General features: G+C 53.5%; 1 protein-coding gene across 1 annotated transcript in view; it reads right to left on the reverse strand.

Annotated features, from left to right (window-relative positions):
• The window catches only part of CDH23 (cadherin related 23), a 214,173-nt gene that overhangs the window by 53,795 nt on the left and 134,983 nt on the right, over positions 1-25,395 (reverse strand). Inside the window, exons 14-25 of the mRNA XM_052798881.1 lie at positions 13,154-13,218; positions 12,351-12,588; positions 11,603-11,708; positions 11,080-11,207; positions 7,735-7,807; positions 7,323-7,439; positions 6,621-6,733; positions 4,410-4,517; positions 3,002-3,191; positions 1,945-2,090; positions 1,415-1,634; positions 610-762 (exon numbers count right to left, since the gene is read on the reverse strand). Of these exons, the coding sequence (XP_052654841.1) occupies positions 610-762; positions 1,415-1,634; positions 1,945-2,090; positions 3,002-3,191; positions 4,410-4,517; positions 6,621-6,733; positions 7,323-7,439; positions 7,735-7,807; positions 11,080-11,207; positions 11,603-11,708; positions 12,351-12,588; positions 13,154-13,218 (1,657 nt within the window). The remainder of the gene's footprint in view (positions 1-609; positions 763-1,414; positions 1,635-1,944; positions 2,091-3,001; positions 3,192-4,409; positions 4,518-6,620; positions 6,734-7,322; positions 7,440-7,734; positions 7,808-11,079; positions 11,208-11,602; positions 11,709-12,350; positions 12,589-13,153; positions 13,219-25,395) is intronic.

The raw sequence follows: 25,395 nt of genomic DNA on the forward strand, positions 1-25,395 counted from the left end.
ACCGTGACATGAAACGTGAGGCTGCTATTGTGAGAAAAATGACTCTCCGGTGACGCTTCTATTTTTGCCCTCTTCCTGAGGGCTAAACGCCGCATGTGCAGTTTGCAAGTCAAAGCGCGGCCAGGGGGTTCCCCGGCCTCCCTCCCGCTGCAGGTGCTGCGGCTGCGGTTCGAGCCAGGCACTGCCCGGGTGGCATCGCTGCCCGCCTGCTCCTTGCCCACCCAAACCCACCTGCACGCCGGGCTACGAGATGCCCTAAAACTCCAGAAAGGCTTCCAGCCTTCAATGCGCGTTAAGCGAATACCACCCCAGCGGCGTTAAGCCCATCCTCCTGTTTTTCCTGGATGCATCCCGGTGGTGTGAGACGGCAAGGGATGCTCGGGGGCAAGGGTTCGCCCCGAGCAGGACAAGGAATAGCGGTGGAGCGGTCAGCAAAGCAGGGAGCCAAGCGGGGCTGTTCGGCAGAGGGCGATACCGTACAAGCTTTGGAGGGGCTGGAAAAGGCAGCGCTGATGTGCAGAACACCCTGGCCAAGGTCTGGGGGCTGCCTGGCTCCTTTCCACAAGCAAAGCTCGCTCCCCTTTGCAGCGTTTTGCAAGGGGTTCATACCAGTGATGAAGTAGCTGAGCTCAGCGTTCAGCCCGATGTCAGCATCCGTACAGTTGAGCCGGACCACTTTGAAATCCCGGGCCACGTTTTCGGGCAGCGACACGTTGTAGATGGCTGGGAAGAAGGTGGGGTTCTCATCGTTCACGTCCAGAACTGAAAAGAGGAGCAGAGCTGAGTGCCCCCCCAGGGCTGCCCCTCCTGCAGATGCCAGGCTGATGTCCACTAGGCTCCCAAAACCACTTGCCTGCTGCTCTGAGCACCCCAGGGAATGCTCTGCCTCTGCTCCCTGCCATCTCTGTGGTGGGGATGCCTGCAGACCAGCCAGCCGTAAGGACCAGTCCCCACGGCTGCAGGCTGTATTTGGTTGCCTCTGATACATACAGCTCACACCCCATGTGCAAAGATACCCTACATAACTGGTGCAAACACTAACTTTAATCGCAGACTCATTTCTATACCCATTCAGAGGAAAATCTGGGGCTTAAATATAAGCTCAGTACTTCCCGGCATATGGCAGAGGGCTCTGGGGTTGCAGGACCAGAAACTTCCTTTTCTAAACCCAGGCCTGAGGAGAATCCAGGGTCAGTTTATTTCCAGGTGATGCTTATCCTCAGCTCTAGGCTCATGTAAAGCCAGTAAGTAGAAATGCATCAAATTAAAGACACACTACATAATAAGGGTCTCAGTATGTCTCCTGTATAAACCACATCTCCCCCCTGGTGAGGTGTCCTTGTCACCCATCTTTTTGGGACCGGAGGGTACTCTGCAGCCAGACAGGGGTTGGAAGGGGTCCCGGTGCACCCACCTTTGACAGTCAGGGTGCTGGTGGAGCTCTTGGAGGGCACGCCGGCATCGCTGGCTACCACCCGCAGGTAGTACTCGGCGATCCTCTCCCTGTCCAGCACGGTGGTGGAGGTGACGAGGCCGCTGGTGCTGTTGATGAGGAAATCCATGCGGGGCATCCCCACCTGCATGCGGTATGTCACCTGCCCGTTTGGACCCTCGTCCAGGTCGATGGCCACTACCTGGTGGGGAGAGCAGAGGGAAGGGGTGAGCATGGGGGAGCCCGATCATCTCCTGACAATGAAAATCACAGTACATAAACCCCGAGCATTTCTTTGCCCCCAGGGATGCTGGGCTGAAACAAAGGGACCTCGGAGCATCCCCGCTGCCGGGAGCAAGCACATGGGGTGGGTTGCCACAACCTCTTCTGCATCCCCCCGGTTGCATTGCTAGAGGATGGAGAGGATGTATTGCTAGCCTGCTTTGCAGAAGTGATGGCAGCGACAGCAGCAGCCCCCAGCGTGGGGCATGGCAGCAATGGGACACACTCACCTGGAAGACAGAGGAGCCTGCGGGAAGGCCCTCGGCGGTCTCAGCAGTGAAGGGCAGGTTTTGGAAAGTGGGGTCGTTGTCGTTTAGGTCCAGCAGGTTGACGAAAACCGTGGCGCTGCTGGTAGCTCGCAGGGGTGGCCTCCCGCCTGCAGAAGCCAGGAACAGGGTTTCAAGGTTAATGCCTCGAGCTGTTTCCACCCCTTTCCCCTAAAAAGGAGCCCTCACCCCCTATGCAGACAGTAGTGCAGGATGGGGCTGCCTCCTCGAGGCATTAACCTGTCCGTGTTACCCCTTGCACTGCAGCCCGTCGGACTAACGGCAGAGTCCCCTGGCAGGGGAAAACTCTCCCTGGCAGCAGGCACGCAAGGCAGACCGATGGCTACCTGTGCACGCAGCTAAAAAACAAGAGCAACACCAGTCTGTGCTTATCTCTGTCTTTCTGGCAGGACGACTGGGACGATGGCTTTAGCACAGTGCAGAGGTGATGCAAAAATAGAAAGGGGTAGAGGTAAGGTTATATCTGCCTCCTGGCTCTAGGAAAGAGGCTGGATAATAGAAAATGATCTTCATATCTCTATCTTTTTTCCTAAAAGAGTTTCCCTAAGGTACTATTTCCAGAGAAAAATACATTTCACCACTTGATCAGCTCTTTTCCCTGCACCTGCTCAATTGACTTTCCTAGATACTGATGGAGCCAAACTGAGAAGAGGGGGAATTTCTGCCTCCCAGGCTCATCATCAGGGCTGCTACAGGAATGACTGCGCTCACACTTTGAAGGTTTCTGGTTTGTTTTAGCAGGTTTTAACCTACTCTCATTTTTTAACCTCAGAAACATCTTCACAACTTATGCTCAAAACAGGAAAAGCCCAGAAACTTCATCATAAGGGAAAAAATCAGGCTGAGAAAAGTTCAACTCAACACATGAAAACCATCAGGGAGGGAAAGTGGAGGGTGAGGAGGGTGACACTTGCATGACCTGAGCCCCAGCAATTTCTAGCTACGGTGGAGCAAGACAAACCACTGTGGCAAAGAGGAATGGGACCAAAGCGGGGCTTACAGTCGGTGACAGACACCACGATCCTCCGCATGAGCTGGGCCTCCTGGGCGTTGGGGTTCTCGCGGTCCAGCAGGACGCCGGTGGTGCGGATCTTGCCCGTGGTGCTGTTGAGGCTGTAGAACTTGTTGGGGGGTCGGATGCTGTACACCACCGTGCCATTCTCCCCCAGGTCTGGATCGATGGCCACCACCTGCCGTGGAGAAACAGCTAAAGTTAAAGCAGAGTGATGGGAATTAAGTCCCGCCGTGCATCCCCATGTAGATTCGCCAGTGTCTAATAACGAGGCTGAGCTCCCATGACAGGCTTTCCCATACCAGCGGCAGCAAGAAGTTCTCCTTCCTCCACACAGCTGTATATTTTCATGATAACTTGCAGGGATTTTGTACCCTTGAGACCTCTACTGCGGTGTTAAATCTCACTGAAATTGGCCTGCAAGCCCAGGAGGTAATGGCATGGCAAGAGAGACACGAGCACGCAGCAATCAAACAGGCTTTTCTCCTTTTAAATAAAACCAGCTAGAAAACAAGCGCCCTTCAGAAAAATAAAAGAGGGACAAAGAGGCACGCGGAGAAACTTGTGCTGCCACATCGGAAACACTGGAAATAATTCACCGGTGGAGTTCTCTTCCATGCCAGACATTTTGTGCTTTATTGTTCTCCCTGTGACATTTTTAATTACAGGGGACATTTACATTAAAAAAAACCCAACTTCATTACACTCATAACTTCCCCGACCCCCACTGCTTGTCCCGCAGCTGAATTTACATCGTATCAGTGACACAATAATTATTTTCCCAGCAACTAATTGGGATGTCAAAGGCAAGATGACTTCAAGCAGGGGCCGAGCAGTGGAGCTGGTGCCGCACGGAAGAGAGAAAACCGCCGTGCTCTGGTTCAGGCTGCACTGCCAGACCTTTCTCCCCCCCCCGCCCCCAACTCCTTTTCTTTTGCAGCCTTCCTCCTTATATGATTTTGTGGATTCTCTTCACTTTTCCCTCATTTATTTTCCATTTCGTGCCCGTCATTTTTCTCCCGGCGTGATGGAGTACAAGCCTCCCTCTCTCCTTCTCTTTTATTTCACCAGAGGGACTTGAAAGGCTGTAAATCAATGTCTTTCAGAGAGGTCCTTGAAGGAGGTCGCAGGCGAGGCTAAGAAAAGGAGAGTTTGGCCGAAACCCACACAATTTGGGGAGAAAAAAAAAATATCTCAGCAGAAAGGAGAAACACATGGGATGGGCAGCAGTGAGGAGGCTCAGGAGTAACCTTTTAAATGGACTTCTGCAAGTTGGTGCTTGACTGGAGGTGACACCGGTTCGGAGGTGATTCCCTGCTCCAGCCAAGCAGGTGACAACCTCGTCGGGTGAAAGGAAGAGGCTTTTAGCGCAACAGCCGCCTTCCCTCGCACGTACCGTGGTGACGTCCGAGTTGGGGGGGGTCATTTCCACCAGGTTAATGAAGTATGGCTCATCCTTCCATGTGGGATAGTTGTCATTGATATCCAGCAGCGTGATGTTCACCTGCAAGAGAGCAAGCAAGCAACACTGCATCAGGCGGTATCGGCTCCCGGGGCAGCACGGCATGTCCCTCTGGGTGTACGGCAGTACCAGGTACCCAATGCATGTTCCGCCTCCGGAGGGAAAACCAGCAGAAAAACAACCTCCTGCATCTTCACAGCCAAGGGTCCTTGGCATATCTGATCTTGGTTTGGCTCACATGTACTTATTACTTTGCAGTTAAAACAACCGCAGGGGCACGAGGTGTGTTTTCAAGCAGCTACTTCACTGTGGGGAGGGGATGCAAATCGGTCATGGTGGTGGGGGAGTGGGCTCAGCAGGAGCATGGCAGGAAAGGAAAAAATTGAGTGACCGGTAAAAAGCAAAAAAAAAAAAAAAAAAAGGAGTACATGAGAAATCGGGGGAGCGTTCGGTAACAGGGGGTGGGAGGTGCAAAGACAAGACAGCACGGGAGAGGATCGTGCCCTGAAGTGTTACCTATCTGCATTTTCAGCGTGAGAAACGGCATCTAAGTGACAGTAGATAGCCTGTGGGATGCATCCTGTTGTCTGTGAGTCTCTCACCTCCCCAGATCGCCCATTTCAATCCAGCCTGTGAGTCTATAAAGATGCCTAAGGGAAGAGCTGCAGTGCAAGGGGAGGGGGGCAGAAGGGAGCCCTCGGTGACTGCCACCCCCACACAGGGTCTCTCGGTGGAGCTTCTCCTGGGGTCTTCTCTGCTCCCAAGTGATGGGGTCCTGTGGCCGCACCAGACTGAGCTGCTGGTGCCACCCCGTGGTAGAAGAGGCAAATCTGGACACCACAGTCCCTGGGGATGTCCCCTCGGCCACAAGCCAAGGTACCATGGTGGTCCCTGAGGAACGTTGGTGTCCCACCTCTGCTCTGAACACCCCAGGTGCTTGTCCATCACCTGGGGACCTTGCAAAGCCCCTGTATGAACCCTTATTCGCAGATCAAAAATGATTATAGGGAACAGCTTTGAGTCCCGGGTTTCTATCTTTGCTGATGACCGCAGACAAACCTAATCGGCCACCCACTTCTCACCGAGTTTTAGTATTCTTTAACTTTTTAGGAACCATGATGCATTTTTTTTTTCCTAATTACAATCTGTGTTGCAAAAACCTTGTTTTGCCTTTCAATAAAGCTATTAGGAGAACAACATCCCATCTGGAGCCCCAAAGGGGAACCGAGCATCCGACAGGCCATGCCGTTGCCCAGCCAAGGCTGTCATATGCCTCTGGGAGGCTCCATAGGGAGCTTCTAGTCCGCTACCTGGATCACACACTTCCTGATGGCCCTCAGTAGTAGTGACAATTATTTTAGGGATCTCTTCAGCACAACCACAATATTTCTCTGCATCGCCCTCTGTTGCGTGGGGCTTCTCGCCCGCAACCCAACCTGAGCGTCCCAGGAGCAAGAGCACCCAAATGTCATGAAATGTTCAAACCAACATGGTGCCGTGAGCAGTGAGAGATGGATCCTTGGCTTTTCACCTCGTGGTATTTCCAAAGACTTCTACAAACCCTTTGCAAACAACGGGTCTCCCTGACATCTGCAAAGGGCAAGGCAAAGCAGTAGGCTTCCATCTGCGGTACAATGGCTTGCACCTCCACCAGAACGTTCTGAGGAGCCCAGGCATCACAAACCAGTTGGAAACCCTTGATCCAGGCAGTATGTGAATAGTAGGTATCAGGAACAACTAAGTGCGCCTGCAGGCTCTCCAACTAAGAACTTTCTCAAGAGACATGAACAAAGGGAGCCGTACTGTGGGTGGAATAGGTACCCATTACCTCCCTTGCACGGGGAGCTAGACACATAAAGCTCTGGAAGGTCAAGTAGCTCCTGGGTGAATGGTTTGCGAGGAAAGGGAACCTGATTTCAAGGTCTACACAGCCTGGACAGTCATTCTGCAAGGGCTGAGAGCAGCAGTGGGGGCAGCTCAGAGGGCAGACACCACTATACGCTCTTTATCCATTCACACAGCTGAAATTAAACACTGCTAGCACAAGGAACTGAAGCATCAGTGCCTGAGCAGTCCTCCTCAATGCCAGCCCCAGGCGGGTACTGGTGGCTCGAGGAGATGGGAATCGCTCCTTCACACACTCACCATAGCAATGCCCGTCTTCTGGTGGTGGCCCACGCCTCCATCCACTGCCCGGACAATGAGGATGTATTCAGATTTGGCCTCCCGGTCCAGCAAAGATGTTGTCGTGATTTCTCCTGCAGCCACAGGAGATGAGAGGGATTAGAGGTGTTGTGTGGTGAACAGGGGCACTGGTGAAAAAAGGGGACACTCAAAATCAGAGACAGGATCCTTCACAAACGGGCCCTTCCTTCTGATTGTTTCAAATAGATGGACCCTGGAAGGGTCAGCTTGTCAGCAAGCTCCTGCAAACTTCTTGTTGTGTCTTCCCACGGGAGCCTGTGTAATGACTGCCTGCGATCCCTTATGCTCGTTCCTGCCCGTAACGAACCAAAAAAGATGCCAGCAAGGGAAGGCGGGCAGCATCTCCTTAGCTAATGTAAGCCCTTGCAGCCAAAGCCTTTTCTCAGGTGTCAGTCCCACCAGGAGCTGAGCTTTCACCGATGCCTCTGCCAAAGCTCTCATGGTGACCGAGCAAGTGCTGGTGGCTGAAATCTGGTAAATTCCTTAAATCGCGTTTCTCCTAAGCAGGCTGCTCAGGGGAGAGGAGGGAAGGGCAGGGGATGGAGTGAGAGTGAAAGAGGAAAAATGATGGGGAAGAAAACCAGGGGAAATTCAGGAGAGGGAACAGAAAGGAAAAGAGGGAGAGCGCGTATGGAGGCTCACCTGAGCGAGCGTTGATCCGAAAATGTGAGGAGCCCTCCAGGGAGTAGATGATCGACTCTTGCCCGTACTCCCTGGACCGGTCCATGTCCGTGGCGTTGAGAAACAGCACTGTGGCTCCTTGGGGGAAGCAGAATCGAGGGCTGGGACAAGGCATTTGCAGCCTGGAGGGGCTCTCCCCAGCTGCCCCGTCCCGCCACACCGCTCCTGCACCCACCTTAAAGAGGTCACCTGGCCAAGGGGTCCCCTCGCCTGCATGCACAGTGGGGCCAAACCCCCAGACCCCACGGCTATAAAACTCTGCCAGGTCTCTGGCTTTTGCCTCCCCCAAAACCCATCACCTACCCCGTTCTGGCTGTAAGACCCCCAGGGCCCTTCTGCTAGCCTGGAGAAAGAGCAGGGGCGTGCTCCGTACCTGCCATAATGTCCTCCATGATGGTTATAATGTAGGAGGGCTTGCTGAATGTAGGCGGGTTGTCGTTTTCATCCTGAAGCAAAGAGAAGGTCAAGAGGCAAAATGGTGAAGTAGCTGCCAAAGTCTGGTATGGGGATGCTCCTGGCAAACTGCATCTCAAGATGTGACCAGCTCCAGGCATCAGCATGGGGAAGAAGGCCTTAGGGGTAAGGCACCGGAGGTCTGAGTACACGGTTTCACTGCAGAGGCAGCTGGGGCTAAGGCAAGTCGATTGTTGGTGACTTTGCTAAGCCATACAGTGGGGACAATAGCAACTAGCTCATTATCCAGCGTCCTGGGCAATACGCAATATGTCTGAGGAACCGCTGCCGTTTGCAGCCCAGCATCCTCTGAACTGCTCCTCCCTCCACCGCAAGCTCCCGGGAAGACTCAGACACTGCACGAAGCCCGGCAGCATCACGCACAGACCCGCTCCTCCCTCTTGGAGCAGCACACAAGTGGCTTAGTGCTCTGGGTCACCCCGGCCACGAGGCCACCACGCAGACTGGACTGGCCAGGGGAGCTGCTGAGCTTTTGCTGCCTCTGTTGAAGTGGAGGAACGCTGTGGGTGTTTGCAGAAAGCAGCTACAGCATTTTCAGGGGGGCAAGCTGGTTTGCATACCAATGTGCTCCCGCCAAGCCTGTCTCTGCCAGCGACTACGGCTGGCCTGGTGAAACCAGGCAGGAGCAATTGGTCGAAACATCCCTCAAAACAGATTTCGGACCAGTTTAAAGCTCCCCCAGGGAGGCTTTAAATGCTGTATAAACAATGTTAAGAATCTGCCTTAAATGAACCAAACCGAACCGCCTACGGAGAGAAGGATGGAGCCGCCAGGACATTAAAACACCGTTATGGACTTTGCCGCTTCCCTGGGGCTGCTCTGGAGACATTTTCTACCTGGAGGCTGCTGGTGGACCTGCAGGCTCAGCTTCTCCTGCTGCCACCAAACTTGATATTTGAGGCAAGTTCACGTGCCAACGATGCCCATCGTACTGCAATTAAATTGCCATCCTCTGCTCTCGTTGCCGGAAGCAGGTGGTCTTTAATCAGCCTTTGCATCACTCAGCTTTCACTGTGCCTCCTCAGAGGGTAATGAGCAAATTGCCGGCTGCCCGGGGTGCTGTCCTCACCATCCCTCCTCTTCCTCGCACAGTCGGGTTGGGGTCATCACGCCAGGGCAAACCCTGGAGGTCCGGGCAGGTTAAAGGCAAAGCAAAGGGAGATTCTGAACATGCATCCGTGTGCCACCTGCAGCCGGACCCGGGTGAGCTGTGCCGTGGGCCGGGCTGGGTGGACGCAAGCCAAGGCAGACGCCGTGCCGTTTCGTTAGCGGTCCCGAGTTCATCAGGCCGTGCTCAGCACCGCCATGGCCCGGCAAGCTGGCTCCTGGGGAGGCAGGGACTCGCTCCTGGCCGGCTCTCCATCTGGCCGGAGCTGGCATGACCTGCCTGCAGCACGGTACATGGCTTTTCTACTTGAGAAGGACATTTCCCACTTGAGCAACCTGAATTCCAAAGCTCCCCTCTAGAAACCTTCCTGCGTGCCTCCTGCAGCACCCGCAGCGATGCCAGATGGGACCCGGCGCGCTTCCTCCACTCCCATGGGAGAGGCCATCCAGCTAACCACCTAAAACCAGCTTCCCACGTTCCCCTGACCCTCAGCCTTCCTCCCTCACCCTTGGATAGCCATCATATCATCTTCAGGGATGCTGAGAATCACAGATGTTCATGCTAAGCACACAACCCCCTTTCCTCCAGACGTACGCATACTATAAGTCGCTGGCTCATCGCCCCGAACAGGGCATCAGCGGCAGGGAGCGAGGCAGAAACTTATTAGCAGTGATATTTCCCCGGATCCTGGCATGGCGCGTGCTATTAGTTCTGATTCGGCGGCTCCCTCTACAAAAGCGTATTGTCCCCTAATGGGAAATCTACAAGGCGAGTTTGACTTCTTTATTAAAAACCAACAACCAAAGGATGAAAAAAAATTACCTCCCTCCACACTCACTCTCGTTCTGCTTTTTCACGTATCTTGTTCATCAAGTGCCGTTGTGAAACACTTCCTCCTCATTTTCTTCCTATTTTCTGCTTTTTTTCCACTTGCGAGAAAAGCCCTTTCGTTCAGAGTGGGAAAAGTGACAGCTACTTAAAACCCACCAGTGTACAGACTCAACCCAGAGGAGATGACCCACCTAGTGTGGTCTTTAGAAAGAGGTGTTGATGCTGTCTAAAGCACAGTGTGGGAAGGATGTATTTAGCCACCGCTAACCCTGTGCCCAGAACTGCCTTATTCCCCCTCTCCCGAGCACGGTGAGGGAGCTGGAGGAGAGGCGTGCTCATGGGACTTCATTCCCATCCTATGGCACCGTGGACTTCATCTTCTTTGCCTTCCCAGACTGACGCTGCCGCCAGCCCGGCTTAGATCCCATCACCGCGAGACTGACGGGTTATCAAGCAAACTGTCTCCATCACTGATACCTCCCTCCAGACGTCCTCAAACCACAATGTGCCTCAAAGTGACAATCCAATCTAATCTTCCCAAGGAACGCTGCGATGCTTTACCTCTCCCAGCAGCAACCTTTCCTTGAGGGGGTTTGCACCTATGCTGGCGCGTGAGATGCACGGCGAAGCCTGCAGCCCCGCTGGGACAGCCGGCATTGGGGAGATGAACAAGCAACTTCCCATGATTGATTCAGGGCCTGATAATTTCCAACACTACATGCGCTAATGTGCAGCCAAAGCTCTCTCCTCTGCATCCGAGCTGCAGCGAGCATCTCTGGCTATGGGCGTGGAGAGCATCCCAGCCAGGAGTTCCCTGCAAGCTAAAAGAAGGGCTCACTGGGTGCTCAATGAACCTCCCCAGTTGAAAATAAGGGCAGAGAGCAGATCTCCACCCCGTCCCCAGCTCTGGTCCTCGCCCTGTGGTTAGCTGGGGCTCCTACCATGTTACTTCCAGTGGCTTCCCCGTGCACTGGGCACAGTCGAGGAGCGGGAGGAGGTGCATAGTGTCAGGACAGCCTGCCTGCGCTTGTCCGTGGTGACACCCCCTCAGAGACACTCTCACTCGCCCTCTGTCACTCAGACCTCCCTAGATGTCAGGGACAGCATTTCTTTAACCAATACATATGACACATATATACCTGGGACACATATGACACATATATACATATGAGACATATGTAATTGCAATCCACGTGTACACATCCACAGAGCGGGGTAGTCTTGCTGGGTTATTGATGGATTACTGGCACTGCTATGGAGCAATTGCAGGGAAACCACAACAGGACCGTTGGGTGCTGTACTTACAAACACCTCGATGGTGATGGGGACGGTGCTGTTGAGTGGCGGGTTGCCAGCATCCTTGGCCATCACGGTCAGGTAAATAACCCCATTGGCCACCTGCTCGTAGTCGAGGGGGTGGTTCACGCTGATCACTGAAAGGATGCAAAGCAGGGCGGTCAGGGGGGCATTCATGCACTGAGCAGGATGGCGGGCAGGCCCGGGGGGTGGCCCATGCACACCACCTCCCCAGGGCCAACAGTGCCTGCTCGAGGTGGCAATACCCCGAAAACATGAGTGCTAGGCATTACTGAGCTCCTTGCACTGACATAAACCGGAGTGAGCTCTACAGCCACGGAAACATGGCTCTGCAGCAGCTTGACTCACGCCTTGCTGGAAAGGACCGCGCTGCAGGCGAGGTCAGGACAAGCAGAAGAGCTGCTGGAGCAGCTTCTTAAAGCTTGCTGACACGACTGCTTGCAGAGGTGTGAGCGCAGCCCGAGCTGCTGCTGCTCATCAACGGCATTGTGGTCCTAGAAGCGGCGCTTACCTCCGTACCCTTCCGACACCGTGATGTCAAAGTAGTCGCGGAAGGCAGATGCCTGCACGATGCTGTACGTGATCTGGTTGTTTGGAGGGGAGTCCTCATCAGATGCCTAGGGCGTGAGCAGAGGGAGTAAATGAGCACGGGAGCTGTGCTGGTGAAGTGCAACGGGAGAGAGCCGAGGGGACGGGAGGTGCAGGCTCGGCCCAAGGAGGGTGGAAAAACGATGGAGGAAGATGCACTCATCAGGGGCCCCGAGGGGGTTTGTAAACCAGCCTCCCTTCCCATTCTGCCTCCCAGGAAGGACTCGCTGGGTGCCCCTCTCCTGCCTCAACGCAGCACTCATCCAGCCTGGTCCCACAGAGGGAAAGTCATGCTTTTGCATCATGGCAAAATTTATTCTTGTGCTGAAGGAGCAAACAACATTCCCTACCTGCCTACCCTCCACAGCAGAGGCTTACAGCTCCAACAACAGCAGAGCACCTTCCCCTCCATGCCTGCTGACTTTATTGAGCAGAACAAGGCCATAGGGAGGCAGCGCCTGTGCCCTGGGAGAAGCCCCAGGTCCTGGGGATGCCGTGTAGGCACAGGTCTTATAGGAGAGGAGAAGGAGGGAGGCAGCCCATGGCTGTAGCACCGCACCCGGTTGCACTTCGCAGTAAAGCACGAAGGATTTTTCAGGAGGGATGTAGGAGGGATCGCAGCAGGGGTGGAGAGGGACCTAACCCGCAAAGGAGCCGCTCCGGTTCCTTACCCGGAGCCGGACCACCTGGGTGACGGAGGGCTCGTTCTCCCGCAGGGCCCCCAGATATGCCTCCTTCTGGAAGGTGGGGACGTTATCGTTGACGTCAAGGACATTGATCCGAACACGCCCCGTCGTCTCCTCCCCGCCGCCGTCCCGGGCAATGATGGTCAGGGTGTAGCGCTGCGTGGTCTCGAAGTCCAGCCGAGCCGTCAGGAGGATTACGCCCGTGTCCTTGTCCAGCGAGAAACTGAGGGGATAGGAAAGGAGGGGGAAAGCCCTGGTGATCATATGCTGGAGATGGAGAGACGGGGTGGCAGCAGCCTGACAGCTAGCACTGAGGTGGGTGAAGTTCATGGCTTTCTTCTGAGGGATATTAGGTCCCAGAGCATCTTCAAGAGCTCAGCGCAGGTGGTGGGGTAGAAATCCTCAGTGCTGCTCTACAGGCAGAGAAAGTGGGCTCAGAGGCTCCTAAATCCCTTCTGCTGGGCAAGCCACATGCCTTCCCCAACTGCCCACCGTGAGCGGGTCGCACGTGATGCTCCAGGGCCAACAACTTGCTGGCGAATGCATTTATCGGTCCCAAGCAAGGCCAGGGCCTGTAGGTCCCGATTTAGCAAAGCCATTAAATGTGCTGAGCATCAGGCATGTACTGAAGTTAACTCATCCCTTTGGGACACAGCATGGTGGGCTTTTCAGAGGGTATCTCGTAGGTAGGACATAACAAACGCCCTTAATTGCCATGTGGCTTCTTAGCAAGGTTAGAAGGGGATTTCATAGAATCAAAGTCATGCTAGTGGTTCAGTCACACTTACCGGTCAGGGTCATCGCTGAAAAAATAACTGACTTTCCCGTATGTGCCCACATCATTGTCAGTTGCCTGAAAAAAAAAAAGTTAATTAATAAATGAAAGTATTTCTGGCAACGTTGCATTAGACACACTAGTGAATCTATTACATCCTCTTCACCTCCTTCTACCCAGGTGCCAGCGGGGTAGCACCAGCGCAGACCTTGTGCACTGCCATTTATCACCCGAGAGATGCAGGGCTGGGGCTGTCTGTGCTCACCTGGATTATCCTGCACTTCCCTGACTCGCAGCCTGCTCTAGATCACAGCCCTCCATCAACATCTCTCAGCATCACTCCCAAAACCTTTGGCAGTGGGAAATTTTATGCCTACTTACTTTCCCTGACACACTAAGCTAATCTGGGAAGCACAGGTGAAATAAAGGTCTCCATGGACAATTCTTGCCGGCCACCCATCCTGGCTCCATGAAGCCAAAGAGCTGGGACCCCACATCCACAGCTCTTACCGTTCCCTGTGCATTCAGGGCTGGCAGCATGCCTGGGGCCATGGGGAGAGAAATAAAACCCTATTCCCGCTTCAAAACTCCCCCAGGCTAAAATACGGACCAGGAAAAGCAGGGAAAGGGATTTAGACCTTGCTTTCCGCAAGCAGCTCCCACCAGACAGCCCTTCTGGGGGTGCAATCTGCTGCAACCCCACCGACAGACCGATGCCTCTTGGGATGCTGCGGCGCGGGCGTGCAGTGCCGGCTCTCAGCCAAGCCATTGCCGGCGGCAGGACTGGATGCACGAACGCTGCTGCCAGCTGCTGAAGCTGGAGCAGGCTGGTCACGGCTAAGCAACCAGCACCTTCTGGGGAAGGTGTGTGAAACTCAGTGTGTCAGCTCTGGATGAGCAAGGCAAGATTTATGGGTGTTTTAAAGTCTTTTCTCTAATGAATATATAAAATATGCATGAGCAGCGGCAGGAAAAAGAGGCAGAAAATTTTATTTTTGGGTGAGGAAAGTGGAATACAAGCCCCAAAATATCCTTTTTCTCCCCCAGTATATTTTGTAAATTGAGTCCTGTCTGGATTACTTAGACACCAACAGGTCTGTGAAAAAGCAGGGTCAAAGACACATTTTATGTCCAGATACCATCAAAAGGCTGTATTTTAGGACTGGCATGGAACACAACCCGTTCCTGAAACCTTTCTGATTTATCGATGGCCTTGATTACCCTTGACAGCAGAGCAGGAGCTTGAGCACATCAAGCTGCTTTACCCCCGCACACTGTTTACCTGCCACACCACAGGGTGGCAGAGAGGAAAAGGCATGAAAACTAGCCAGAATTAATTCCTTTTTTTCTCCCCAAACACTGCCCCAGCCCAGGTGGTAAATTCCTGCTGCTTTATGCCAGCTGAAGGGTGTGCTGCTGGAGCCAACCTTTCAGACCTACTGATTTTCCCGATTTTCCTCTCCACTGCTAAGATGCGATTTACTTTTCGCATGCATTGCAATTGCATTCAGCAAAATGGAACAAACCTGCCAAAATCTGCCCGGAGAGATGCCTGTCGAGCAAGCGGCACCTGCTCCTGGAGGGCCAAGCCCCATCTGGGGTGCATCTTGCTCCTTAGAGGACACCAGGGAGGACATCTATGAAGATGCCCCATCCCAGCCAGAGCCTGGCTGCTTTTCTGAATGGAAACTCCTGGGGAGGAGGATCTACCGTCTGCCCATCCTAGCTTCCCTTAGCAAATTAATAATGGTATTAATCCCCCATCCTAACACCTGCCGCCAGCCCAGGTGGCTGCGAATCGCGGTAGCAAACCCCCAAAGCCAACAAGGGCCCTGGGTCCTCTCTCCCCCAAATCCTTGAGCACTTTGAGCATCCTCAGCATCGCCTGGTACGAGCCAGCCCTCAACCCCCCAGCCAGGATTTTTCCCAGCCATTACTTCTATGCCCACAACCTCTGTGAACCCCTAGGTCCCATTAATCCCAAAGTGGTGAATGTGAGAGCAGAGCTCAGAAAGGCATTTTCCATGCACCTGGATTGGCTGGTGATGTGATAATGATTTACAGGGGGCCTGACAGTGCCACAAAGCACGGGCAAAACTAATTCCCTTCATTTGGCCCCGTACAATTGCACTTGTAAGTGCTTATTGCTGTGACAGACAACACTGGGAAAGTGTAATTTTCTTTTGCCGGGGAAAAAAACATACAGGGAAGGAGGAAGGTTAAAAGAAGGTTAGCAGAGAGCTGCTCGGCATGGGAGGTGGTGGGACCTTGGGGAGCCAAGCCAGGAGGGTGTGCTGGACCTCAAGCTGCGGTGATGCCGGGCCAGTCAAAACTGCCAGCAAGGCAAAGCGACCCGCTCACGAGGAGCCAGGAGGCCGGGCAGCCTAACTCTGCCCCATACACCACCTCACCAGCCAGGCTAATTAATTACCCTGATTTACACCAGGGGAGGCGGAAGGTGATGCCTGCTTAACGGCTTTCCTGGCAACTGAACATCATGGACATAATGCAGGGCAATGGAGCAGGTTATCTGAGCGTGACAGGGAATATGCAAAAAGCAAAATGATGCACACTCAGCATATTTAATTTTGGATCTATGCTCGTTTCTACATTATCAAACTTTTTCCCTCTAAGGGTAAAAAAGATGCTCAGATGCTTGAACCTCGGGGGAGGCGACCCACCCCCCAGCCTTTGCAAAGCGATCCCGAGGGCTCCCAGGGAGCACACGCATCCCATGTGCAGAATACCCCAAATCCCACCGAGCCGACAGCTTTGCGGGGCATTTTGCAATCCCTAGGTACCAGCTGTTTTCCCATGGCTCACCCCCCTTGCTGACTGGTCGTCCCCCCCGGCACACACGCATCTATCCCTGCAGCTGGGGGAGGAAAGGCATCTGGCTGGAAGTTTCCTGGGGTTCCACCTGGAGAAGCAATCAAATGGCTTTTACAGCTGCTCCTCTCCTGCCCAGAATATTAAGCAGGATTTGCCCACTGGAGCCTGCAAAAGGGCAGGATGAAAACGCGGGTCCACATCTGTACTTTTATGAGCTGTCACCGGCGCAGCCCATTTCTAAAAAAACCACATTTGCACAGCTAAACTCCGGGAGAGCGGCAGGAGGAGGAAGGCTGGATAACCCAAAGGATTAATTTACTGAGCTGCAGCACGGCGTGGGCACCCAGCACGTGAATCCCAGGCTCACAAAAATACCCACGGCACAGCTCTCCATCCATCTCCATCCCCCAAGCACAAATATTTCAGATGCCTCCCTTTTGTCCCACTGAGGGCCATGGCGTCCATCCTTCCCCACTGGCTCACGGGCCGGCAGAGCCGGAGACAAAAGCAAGGAGCCGGCGAGCAGTTCTGCTCTCGTGGGCAAATCTGCAGGAAAGGGCATGTCGTCCAATTTGTTCGGGAAACAATAGCAATGTTTGACATGTCATCAGGATTGATGGAGCAGAAATTTACATGGGAGAACTCAGTTTTAAACAGCTCCACGGAGCCTCGCCGGTAATGGTTTCGACATTCATCATCCGCCGAGCCCCACTCAATGACTCCTTAAACTGCCCGAGATTAACTCTACTCACAGCAGCTTCAGGGAGCGTGGCAGGAGGAGTGGGGAAAAGCTTGAAGAGACTTTTGGGGCAGCAGTGATCCCCCTCGGAGCCCCTGGGATGGCCGTTGTCCCCCCAAACCTGCCAGGCAGGGATGAGCAGCCTGAGGTTGGTTGCAGGGGCGAGAAAAGCGCGTTGGAAGGACGACTCGCTGCTGTCTGGATGAGATGGGCTGCCATGTCCTGCCTGCCTGAAGATAGCTCCGCCAGCACCAAGGGAGCCAAATCCTTCCCACCGTTCCATCTGCGCGGGGCTGCCGGAGTGGGTTCCAGCTCGGTTTGTTCTCGTTTGCCCTCTTTGTTTTCCTTCCCCTACCTCGCATGCAGAAACCAGGAAATAAAAATTGATGGGGAGCAAATTGCTTTGGCCAGAAGCTCTCTGCTTAAAAGAGTCGTAGCTGGAAAGCAATTACCGAATGTCAAAAAGCTGTCAGGGTGCTGGAGTGACCGGGCATGAGTCTCGTCCCGCCGCTGCCTGCCTGCCTGCTCCCCTGGCCACACCACCTGGGCAGCAGGGAGACCAAGGCACCGCCACAAATGAAAGCAAATGGAAGGAGGACTCCCATCTGCTTCCTACTTTTTTCTGTTTTTCTAGGAAAATGAGGCAGATGCCATCACTCTTTGGGGCAGACTGGGCAGCCACAGGCTGCTCGGACTGTGGTACAAGCAACCCAGGGTGGGGAGCCTTGCCCTGTCATCATACTGATTTTTGGAGCCGCTTAAACTTGCATGTGTTAAACAGCGAGCATCCCTTCTTAAATGCAACCTATTGCAACCTTCAGGTCCCAGCAGAATAACAGCTAGCCTCTGGTATCCACCTGGCTTGGGATCTGATTTGTGATTTGGGGGAGAGGAACGTGAAGGGCCAAGAGCTTCCATGAGAAGCAATTGCTGGGCTGCAAAACTGGATCAAGAAAACCAATGGAAAACCTACTTAAGAGTCATTACGCCCTTCCCAGATGGAAAACAGCTCTTTCACCGGCATCATCTGCCCCGACCGTGCTCTTTCCCAAGCCTTTAAAGAGCGGCTGCCTGGTGGGAGGTGGCAATCAGGTGCAAGCAGAGCCTGGCGGTTAGCCGGCATCACCGCGCCGGAGTCCAGCGGTGTGATTAGCTGGGAAGGAGGGAGGTGGGAGCGGAGAACCGGGGTGATGCCGGGGTACCGCTGCTGCCGTTGCCTTCCCCAGCAGCTCCAGACCACGCGCCGAGCCTGGAGCTCAGTCGCTGCTAAGGACCCCAGAGGGCTGCGCTGAACCTGGTTCGGGGGGGGAAAAATAGCCAATCAACCCCCCTGGGAATTGCAGAGCCTTTCCCCACCTCTTCTGCCAGCCACCAGGGAAAACAACAGCCTCCTTGATTGAGTTTTATAACAGCGGGCCCCTGCAACGTCAGCTCCTTGCGAGCGAGGTTAACACTTGCCTGGGCAGCCTTGATTTAGCGGGGAGTAATTTACTGTAGCCAGGCTGTTGCAATGGCTGGAGACAAGGGTTTAAAATGTGAACCGACAAAGAATGGCCCTTGAGTGAGAGAAGCAGGCTTCTCGAGTGTGGGTTTCTACTGCACAAGGTGACACCAAGACCATTTAGACGCCTGCCTCGGTGGGTTTTACTGAAGCTCCACACTGGAGCTGGGCACAAGTACTCCACTAATGAACCGTATTGATTTCATATTCTCCTGTTGTCCACCTAAATGGCAAGCGGCACATCTGATAGATTAAATAACCACACAGTTGCCTGGCTTGACATCTCAATCACTTTACTGTTGGGTCTCTAATGAATTTTACAGCCCAGCAAAATGGAAGAAATTAAGGTCAAAGTCCGGTGGAGGAAATATAAATCCCCAATGATCTCTGAAGTATTCGCAAGAGCTCCTGGAAGCTAGTTGCGCCTCCCACCATTTGCAACTCCATTTCAACTAGGTGACATGCATCATCTGGGGCACAGAAGGGAGAGGGGGGACGAAAGGAAAGGAGGAGGGAAAAGCCGAAGCAGTCCTTGCCTGGAGATAGACACAAACATGTTGAATCCTGGCCTGGAGAAAGGGAATGGAAAAGCCCAACCTTTGTCCAGCAGGAATGAAGATAATTCACCCTGAATCTGGATGCAGCCCGTGGTTGCTCTGAGTGTGAAGCAAACCCAGCTGGAGAATGGGCTTTTGAGTTTGTCAGCAAGGGGTAGCAAGCCCAAAACACATCCCTACCAGGCAGAGGCATTCCCAGAGAGAGCAACGAGGATGCTCCTTTTTCAGCCCAAGGAAAACTGTGGTCCGGAAGCCACAGGATGAGCTCTAGGAAGACAGCATCCTCGCTCCCCAGGAGCTGGAAACTACATCCAAGTCAGACAACAAGCAGCCGCTTCTCAAGGGTGTTTTAGGGGATGGAGAGCCTTAGCTTTACTCCTGTGACCAGAGATACCAAAAGAGGTTTGGTTATAGGACCCAGCAGCCAGCCGTGGGAAGATCAAGCAGAGCCTACAGCCCGAGGCAGAAGCGGCCTCTGGACGGTGCGATGGATCTCAGGAGGTTGATTTACACATCTCGTGGCTCCCAAATGCCCAGTTTAGGTAAATTAGCCTCCCCTTAACAACCCAACAGCAGCTCCTCAGCAGCATGAGGGGCTGCACGAGGTCATCTGTCCACAGGGTGACATTGCCTCTGTCACAGCATCGCTTCAGCTAGTGGCACCCACTGGGTGCTGATTCACATGGGAGCTCTTTGCTCGAGGAAACAGAGTCCTGGCTGCTTTGGGAGAGACTTGGGTCTCTTCCCCCTGCTAGGGGCATGGGGGAAGCCAGCTTGGAAAACAGATTAAAATCCCAGTGGAAGTGGCTCTGTTGGAGCTTTGCGGGTGGGAAAGCACGATGAGTTGCCCTGCTCAGAGGTGCGGAGTCTGGGGGAGGACATACAGAGGTGAAGACGGCGATTGCCCTAAAGGGACTGCTGAGAAGGATGTGTGAAGCCGGCGTGTTCACACGGCAGCAAGCGTCACCTTGGGAAAAACTGTCCCTTCATCTTCCAGCCACCGCCCAAATCACCAGGCAAAGCCAGCAGCAAGGGAAAACCACTCAACCCCATCTCCTACTGGGAACACTGGGAAGGGTGAGGGGAAACCTGCTGCGCTGCTTGTGCTTTGCAGGATGCAATTTGGACAGGAGCAGCTCTGCGTTTGCTCTGTGTTTTTCTTTCCTATCTCATGGGCTGGATTGGCTTTTTTGAGGAGGGGGGGCCTGTGATTTTGTTTTGTTTTTCCCACCTCTGCGCTTTAGCTGTGCATTTATTCTGACAGCTCCATCAGGACAGGGAGTGGCTGCAAAAGCTGCAATAAGTGTCTCTCTCCTCAGCGCTCAGGCTGTCATGATTCCTATTCCACCCCATTTTGGTCTTACGGATTGATATTTAGATTAAAGAGATAAACACAGCCAAGGAGCACTGGGCCCTGACAGAAAGATGAGGACTTCAGATCCGTCAATCACGCTGCTACCTGGTAACTCCCTCCTCCCTTTCCCTTTATTTACAGAGCTGGATTGATAAGAGTATTTAACAGGAACAAGGAGCGCAAGCATATTTTTACTTTTTTAAAAAAACAAGAAGCATGCAGGAAGAGGTCAAGCCATTCATGTTTAACTTTCCAGGCAATTTGGAATTGTCTGCTTTGATTATTTAACTATTTACTGTTTCACGTATTTGCAGTTTTCCTCTCCTCTTGCAGATAAAGGATTCAATTTTCTTTTAAGCAGTAGGGAAATTGGAAGAGATTTTGTTCTGTTTAAGCATGGCTGGAGTTGGAGCACTGGGGGTGATTGAGAACAACAAGATCAATTAAGATGCTAATGGGGAGGGTGAGCTCCCCAGGGGAGCCAGTGTGGGCCAGGGGAGGGGAGAAGGGTTGGAGGGAGGGACAAAGTCCAGGCTTGGCGGACATCAGAAATTAGCCCTCCCTCTGCCACCTCCCTTCCAAGGCCGAGCCTTGCCCTGGCCCTCACCTGGACCAAGTAAAACCCCGTTATTGCCATGCCCAGGCCAAAGCCTTCCCAGCAAGGATGCACACCCTGTTACTGCTGCCCCAAAGAGAGTTCACATCGTAAGTCCCTCCAGCCTGCGACTGGGAGTCCTCCTGAGCCCATCCTCTGCAACACCCAGCTCTCCCTGGATGTTCGGCTTGCAGTCACCCATTACCGCCTCCCTGGCATTCACGCTCTCCAGCAAGAGCTTTCCGATACATTTTCCATTCACTTCAAGCAAAAAGAAAGGATGGAAGCTGACCTGGGAGTCCTCTTCTCCCAGTGTTTGATCATCCTATACTCCCCAAACCCATGCGGGAAGGCAGAGGAGGTGCAAACTACTTCTAACATAGGTGCAGTAGGTGACTTACTGCAAAGCAGGAGCAGGACACAAACTCAATCCCCTGAGCAAAATTTAGAGGGTCAGTCAACTGGGAAAGGCTGAGAAACCCTCTGCTATCCTCATGGCAGCATCACGAAATGCTGTCCTACTGACCACTGATGCCCTGTGAGATGATGGGCTGCACCACTCTGGTCCTAATGCTGGGAGAGCGCACCAGGTGCTACAGATGGGGCAGAGAATGGTTTATCTCCCACCTGATTCCCTGCAGAAGCTGAAAGCGTGCTCATTCCTGAAAGCCTTTTCATCCATCCATCAATTTGCAGGGTATTTCCCCACCTCACTCCCTGCTCTGACGGGCTATGTTCCTTACTCCATGCAAGCTTCCCAAGATTGAGGATGATGTAGGCTTTCCCTGAAGGCTGGTCCACACTGTCATCATCACCACGTGAGAGAGAAACACAGCTCGGGGTGAGCCCCTTGGCACAGCACCTCACCCACCAGCAGCTCAAAGCTACAGCCAGCTCCTCCGCTCAGCCTCTACCGCCTTTTATCCTGGACTATTTCTGTCCCCAGCAGAACTTTTCCTCTAAGAAAAAGGAGAAAGAAAAGCTTTGGAAATCATCAAGAGACAAAAGACAGCAGCAGCTACACAGATGTTAGGGGACAGCGGGTGCACTTGGCCAAAGGGACGGAGGGATGCAGGGTGGGGTGAGACCTGAAGGCTGCACAGGCAACCAGAGGAAACCCCCCAGGTTTGCAAAGTCCCATCCCACCCATGTCAGCCACGTGTACTTGGAGTCAGACAAACCCAGAGGGATGCAACCCTCCCGGGCACCCCAAAGCCACCCCAGGACCGCTGCAAAGCTCCGGGCCAGGATGCGGGAGCCCACGGATAACGACATCCCTGTGCCACCACCAGCGGCAGGCTGATGGCTGATTGAGAAAGCGATTTGCATTTTAAATAGTTGCTTATTGATGCCTGCAACTCTCCTTCCCAGGGTGGCAAAACTACATTATTACTTTCTTGTTGACTGGCATTTACAGCTGGCTGGAAAGAAGGGGAAAGAAAATCAGGCCAGGATCGATTTTCCCATCCCCGATGCGAGGCCAAAGAGAGATCGAAGAAGCAGAAGAAAACTGACAGCTGGGTGGTAAAGGAGAGAAACTTTGCCAACCAAATTAAAGGTTGCCTTAATGAGGAGAGTAATGGAAGGTTAATTAGCGCATTTACTTCATTAGGCTCTTACTAACAAGGTTTCTCCTGAGGAAGTGCAGTGGCAGGGAGGGGGAAGACAAGAATCTAGATGAATGGATGTGTTGGGCACGATGATCAGGGAGGGGACAACCCATGGAGGGTAGCGGAAAGGGACTATTCAGGAATGTGAACCAGAATATATATATATATGCGTGCGCACACACACACACACATATATATAAGAATACATAGGCTAATGCATTAGCAAAAAAGACAGAGGGAATTTCTCTTCCCCCCCTTCATAAAATTATAATCTGAAAATTATAATCTGAAACTCAGGAAAAAAAAGGGAAAGCAGCGTTTTTTAAAGCACAAGACTGCCTTACAGATTCAGGTTATCAAGTCCCGAGGGAACACAGTGCTTATTTTACTCGCCTTGCTGCATGCCACAAGCTACAGAAAATCATTCCCACGCTGAAATCAATGCCTGACGATTGAATCGGGCACCATAGTTTATAGTCTGAGGTCTGCGGACTGCTGGAGATGCTCAAACTATTCCTGAGGCTCTGCAAAAGATAACTCTGGAAAGCACACCAGCAGGCTTGCCCAAAAATGTCGTGTGTGGGGGGAACATTTCAAAGCTCTGAAAAGTCTCAGGAACTCCTTCAGACTTCTTGAGGGTGGCTGTGCTGGGGAGAAACCCAGCACCATCCTAGAGCAGAGGGATTTCTGGGTAAGGAGGACACCAAGAGCATGACCTTCCATGGATGGGGGAGGATAAGGTTCCAGGGAGAAGGCAGTCACTAACTCAGCAAGCATTTGGGACAAATCTCTACACAACCATCCCAGAGAGGCGTTAATGTTATTTTTAAAGCACGGCTGGCCTGAGAGGTGCCTGAATGGGCAGCTGGCTTGTCTGACCTGGCCTGAGTAAGGAAGAGCAGGCAGGAGAGCATCGGGGACCGCAGGGATTAATGTCTCTGCTGGGAGAAACTTGTGTGGAGATAGAAGGTGGGCAGCCGGGTAATGCACTCCCTGCAAGCCCCTCCGTGCCCCCACCTCTTCATCCCAGCCATTTGCCAGGGAGCGTGGGCTGGGAGGGAGCCACGAGCAGCCTCCCCAGCTCGCTCCTGCTTGCCAGCCGGCTGATGGAGCCGGCAGCGACCGATCCCAGCCTGCGCAGCCAAGCCAGGCTGGGGCAAATAAAGCGGAGAGGAGGGATCATGGAGCTGGGATTACTTTCCATACTTCCCTGGAGAACCATTTTTCTCCAGACCCTTCAAGGCAAATCAAATGCATTGTTGTGTTAAAAACAAGTTACTCTTGGTTTGTTTGGGCTTTAATGATTTTGATTATCGGAGCTTTTCAGGAGGACTTCGCTGTGCATGCAGATCTGTAGTGTATGAGGAGCTTAAGGAGACCTCCCGCCCCTTAATTCTTACCTCCTGCTGGGTTGTCTTAGGCCCTTTCCTCATTCCTCCAGGTCTAGCAAATACATCAGCAATGGAGAGCGAGCCACGTGCCTTCACCACTGTGCAGGTCCCTGGCTTCTGGGAAGCCAGCACCACGCTGACGCCAGCTCATGACAGCTGCTCTCAAAGCAGCAGTGTCCAAAGGCAGGTTTGGAGGGGCACCGTGCTCTCCGCTCCACCCATCACAGTGCTCAGACCCTGCAGACTTGCAAGATCGGCAGGACCTGGGCATGCCACAGGCGCAAACACACGCTCGCACCTTCCCTGCTCTTCCCAGCCAAGCATCCTCCACCTCACGTGAGGGGCACGGCTGGTGCCAGAGCCCCAGCGCATCACCGAAAGGACAGGAGGGGATGCTGGCCTGAAGCCCCCTGCTCCTTTCCCTGTTGGGGAGAGCTCGCTGGAAGCTGGGCTGGGTCTCGGTGACCCCAGAAGCAAGGCCGTGTTTTCATAGCTTCTTCCACCCAAAAAAATTTCCCAGCTGAAAGCTCCATCGGGTGCCAATGCCTCTCCCCCTCCCCGGGTCACAGAAGAGCTCCTCGTGGGAGCCCCACCACAGCTAATGGGATGCAAGCCCAGGGCACTGCTTTCAAACCCTTCACGCCTGGAAAAGGAAGGAGCAGAGACCTGAGCAACTAGGTCTGATGCCTGACCAGCATCAGTCCTCTTCACAGCCGTCAGGTGTGGGACCCTGAGACTTTTCTTTCTGCTCCTGTCTCAGCTGCCGTGCTACACGAGGACTTGTGAAGCAGCGATACTTCTCCCTGCTGCCTTCAATGAGGCAGCCTGGAGCAGGACGGAGAGTAGCAACAGCATGGGGACACATACCTGAGGGCTTCTGCTGCCTCTGGACTCAAACAGGACTAATGGACTGGCCCCACCAGGTCCTCCCTACTCCCGGACCTCACCCCCTGCCCAGCGCTCCAACCCAAAGCAGAGGGCATTCCTTCTGGGTCTCCTCCCCTCACTCCCTGCTCCCACGCAATTGTTCTTCTCCTTGCAGAGGGGATTTGCCTTGGGAATATCACCATTTGTGCCAGACCTTGCTTCCCGCAAGGCTTGTACTGATACTGTTAGATAGTGGCGTGGATGTCGGACCATGCCCTTTTATCTGTCCCTCCTTCGTCTGCCTATCGATTTGATCCTCTCTGCAACGGATTTATCCTCCGTCTGGTCTGAGATATGTGGACATGTCTCTAGTCTAACAACTCATCCTCTCCTCCAGCTACTGGGCTTCTCAGCTGCGAGAGACATGGCTGGAGATACCTTCCTCTCTCCTGCTCCTCTTACCCCAGGAGAAAACCAGTAGCTGGGACTTGCTTTAGAAGATGTTCGCTAAACCCATCGCAGACACTGATCGTGGCTGTAGCAGAAGAACGGCCTTTCATCCACCCGAGCACTGTCCTTCCCCAGGGCTTCCTATCGCACACAGCCCCGTGCCGGAGCTGGCACCCTTGCTCACCTCACCTCTCCAGGGCACAGTCTTCCAGCCCGCTCCCCACTATTAGGAAAGCCAGCACCCATCGAAAGCCACTGACTGCCCATGCAGCACTTGGCTGGGGGGGTCACAGACCCCAGTTAATTTAGGGCTCAGTGTATGTTCTCGCTGCCTCTCATTCCTGGAAGGCATGAAGTTA

Source organism: Harpia harpyja, chromosome 10 (genome assembly GCF_026419915.1).
Source record: "Harpia harpyja isolate bHarHar1 chromosome 10, bHarHar1 primary haplotype, whole genome shotgun sequence".
Taxonomy (NCBI): Eukaryota; Metazoa; Chordata; class Aves; order Accipitriformes; family Accipitridae; genus Harpia; species Harpia harpyja.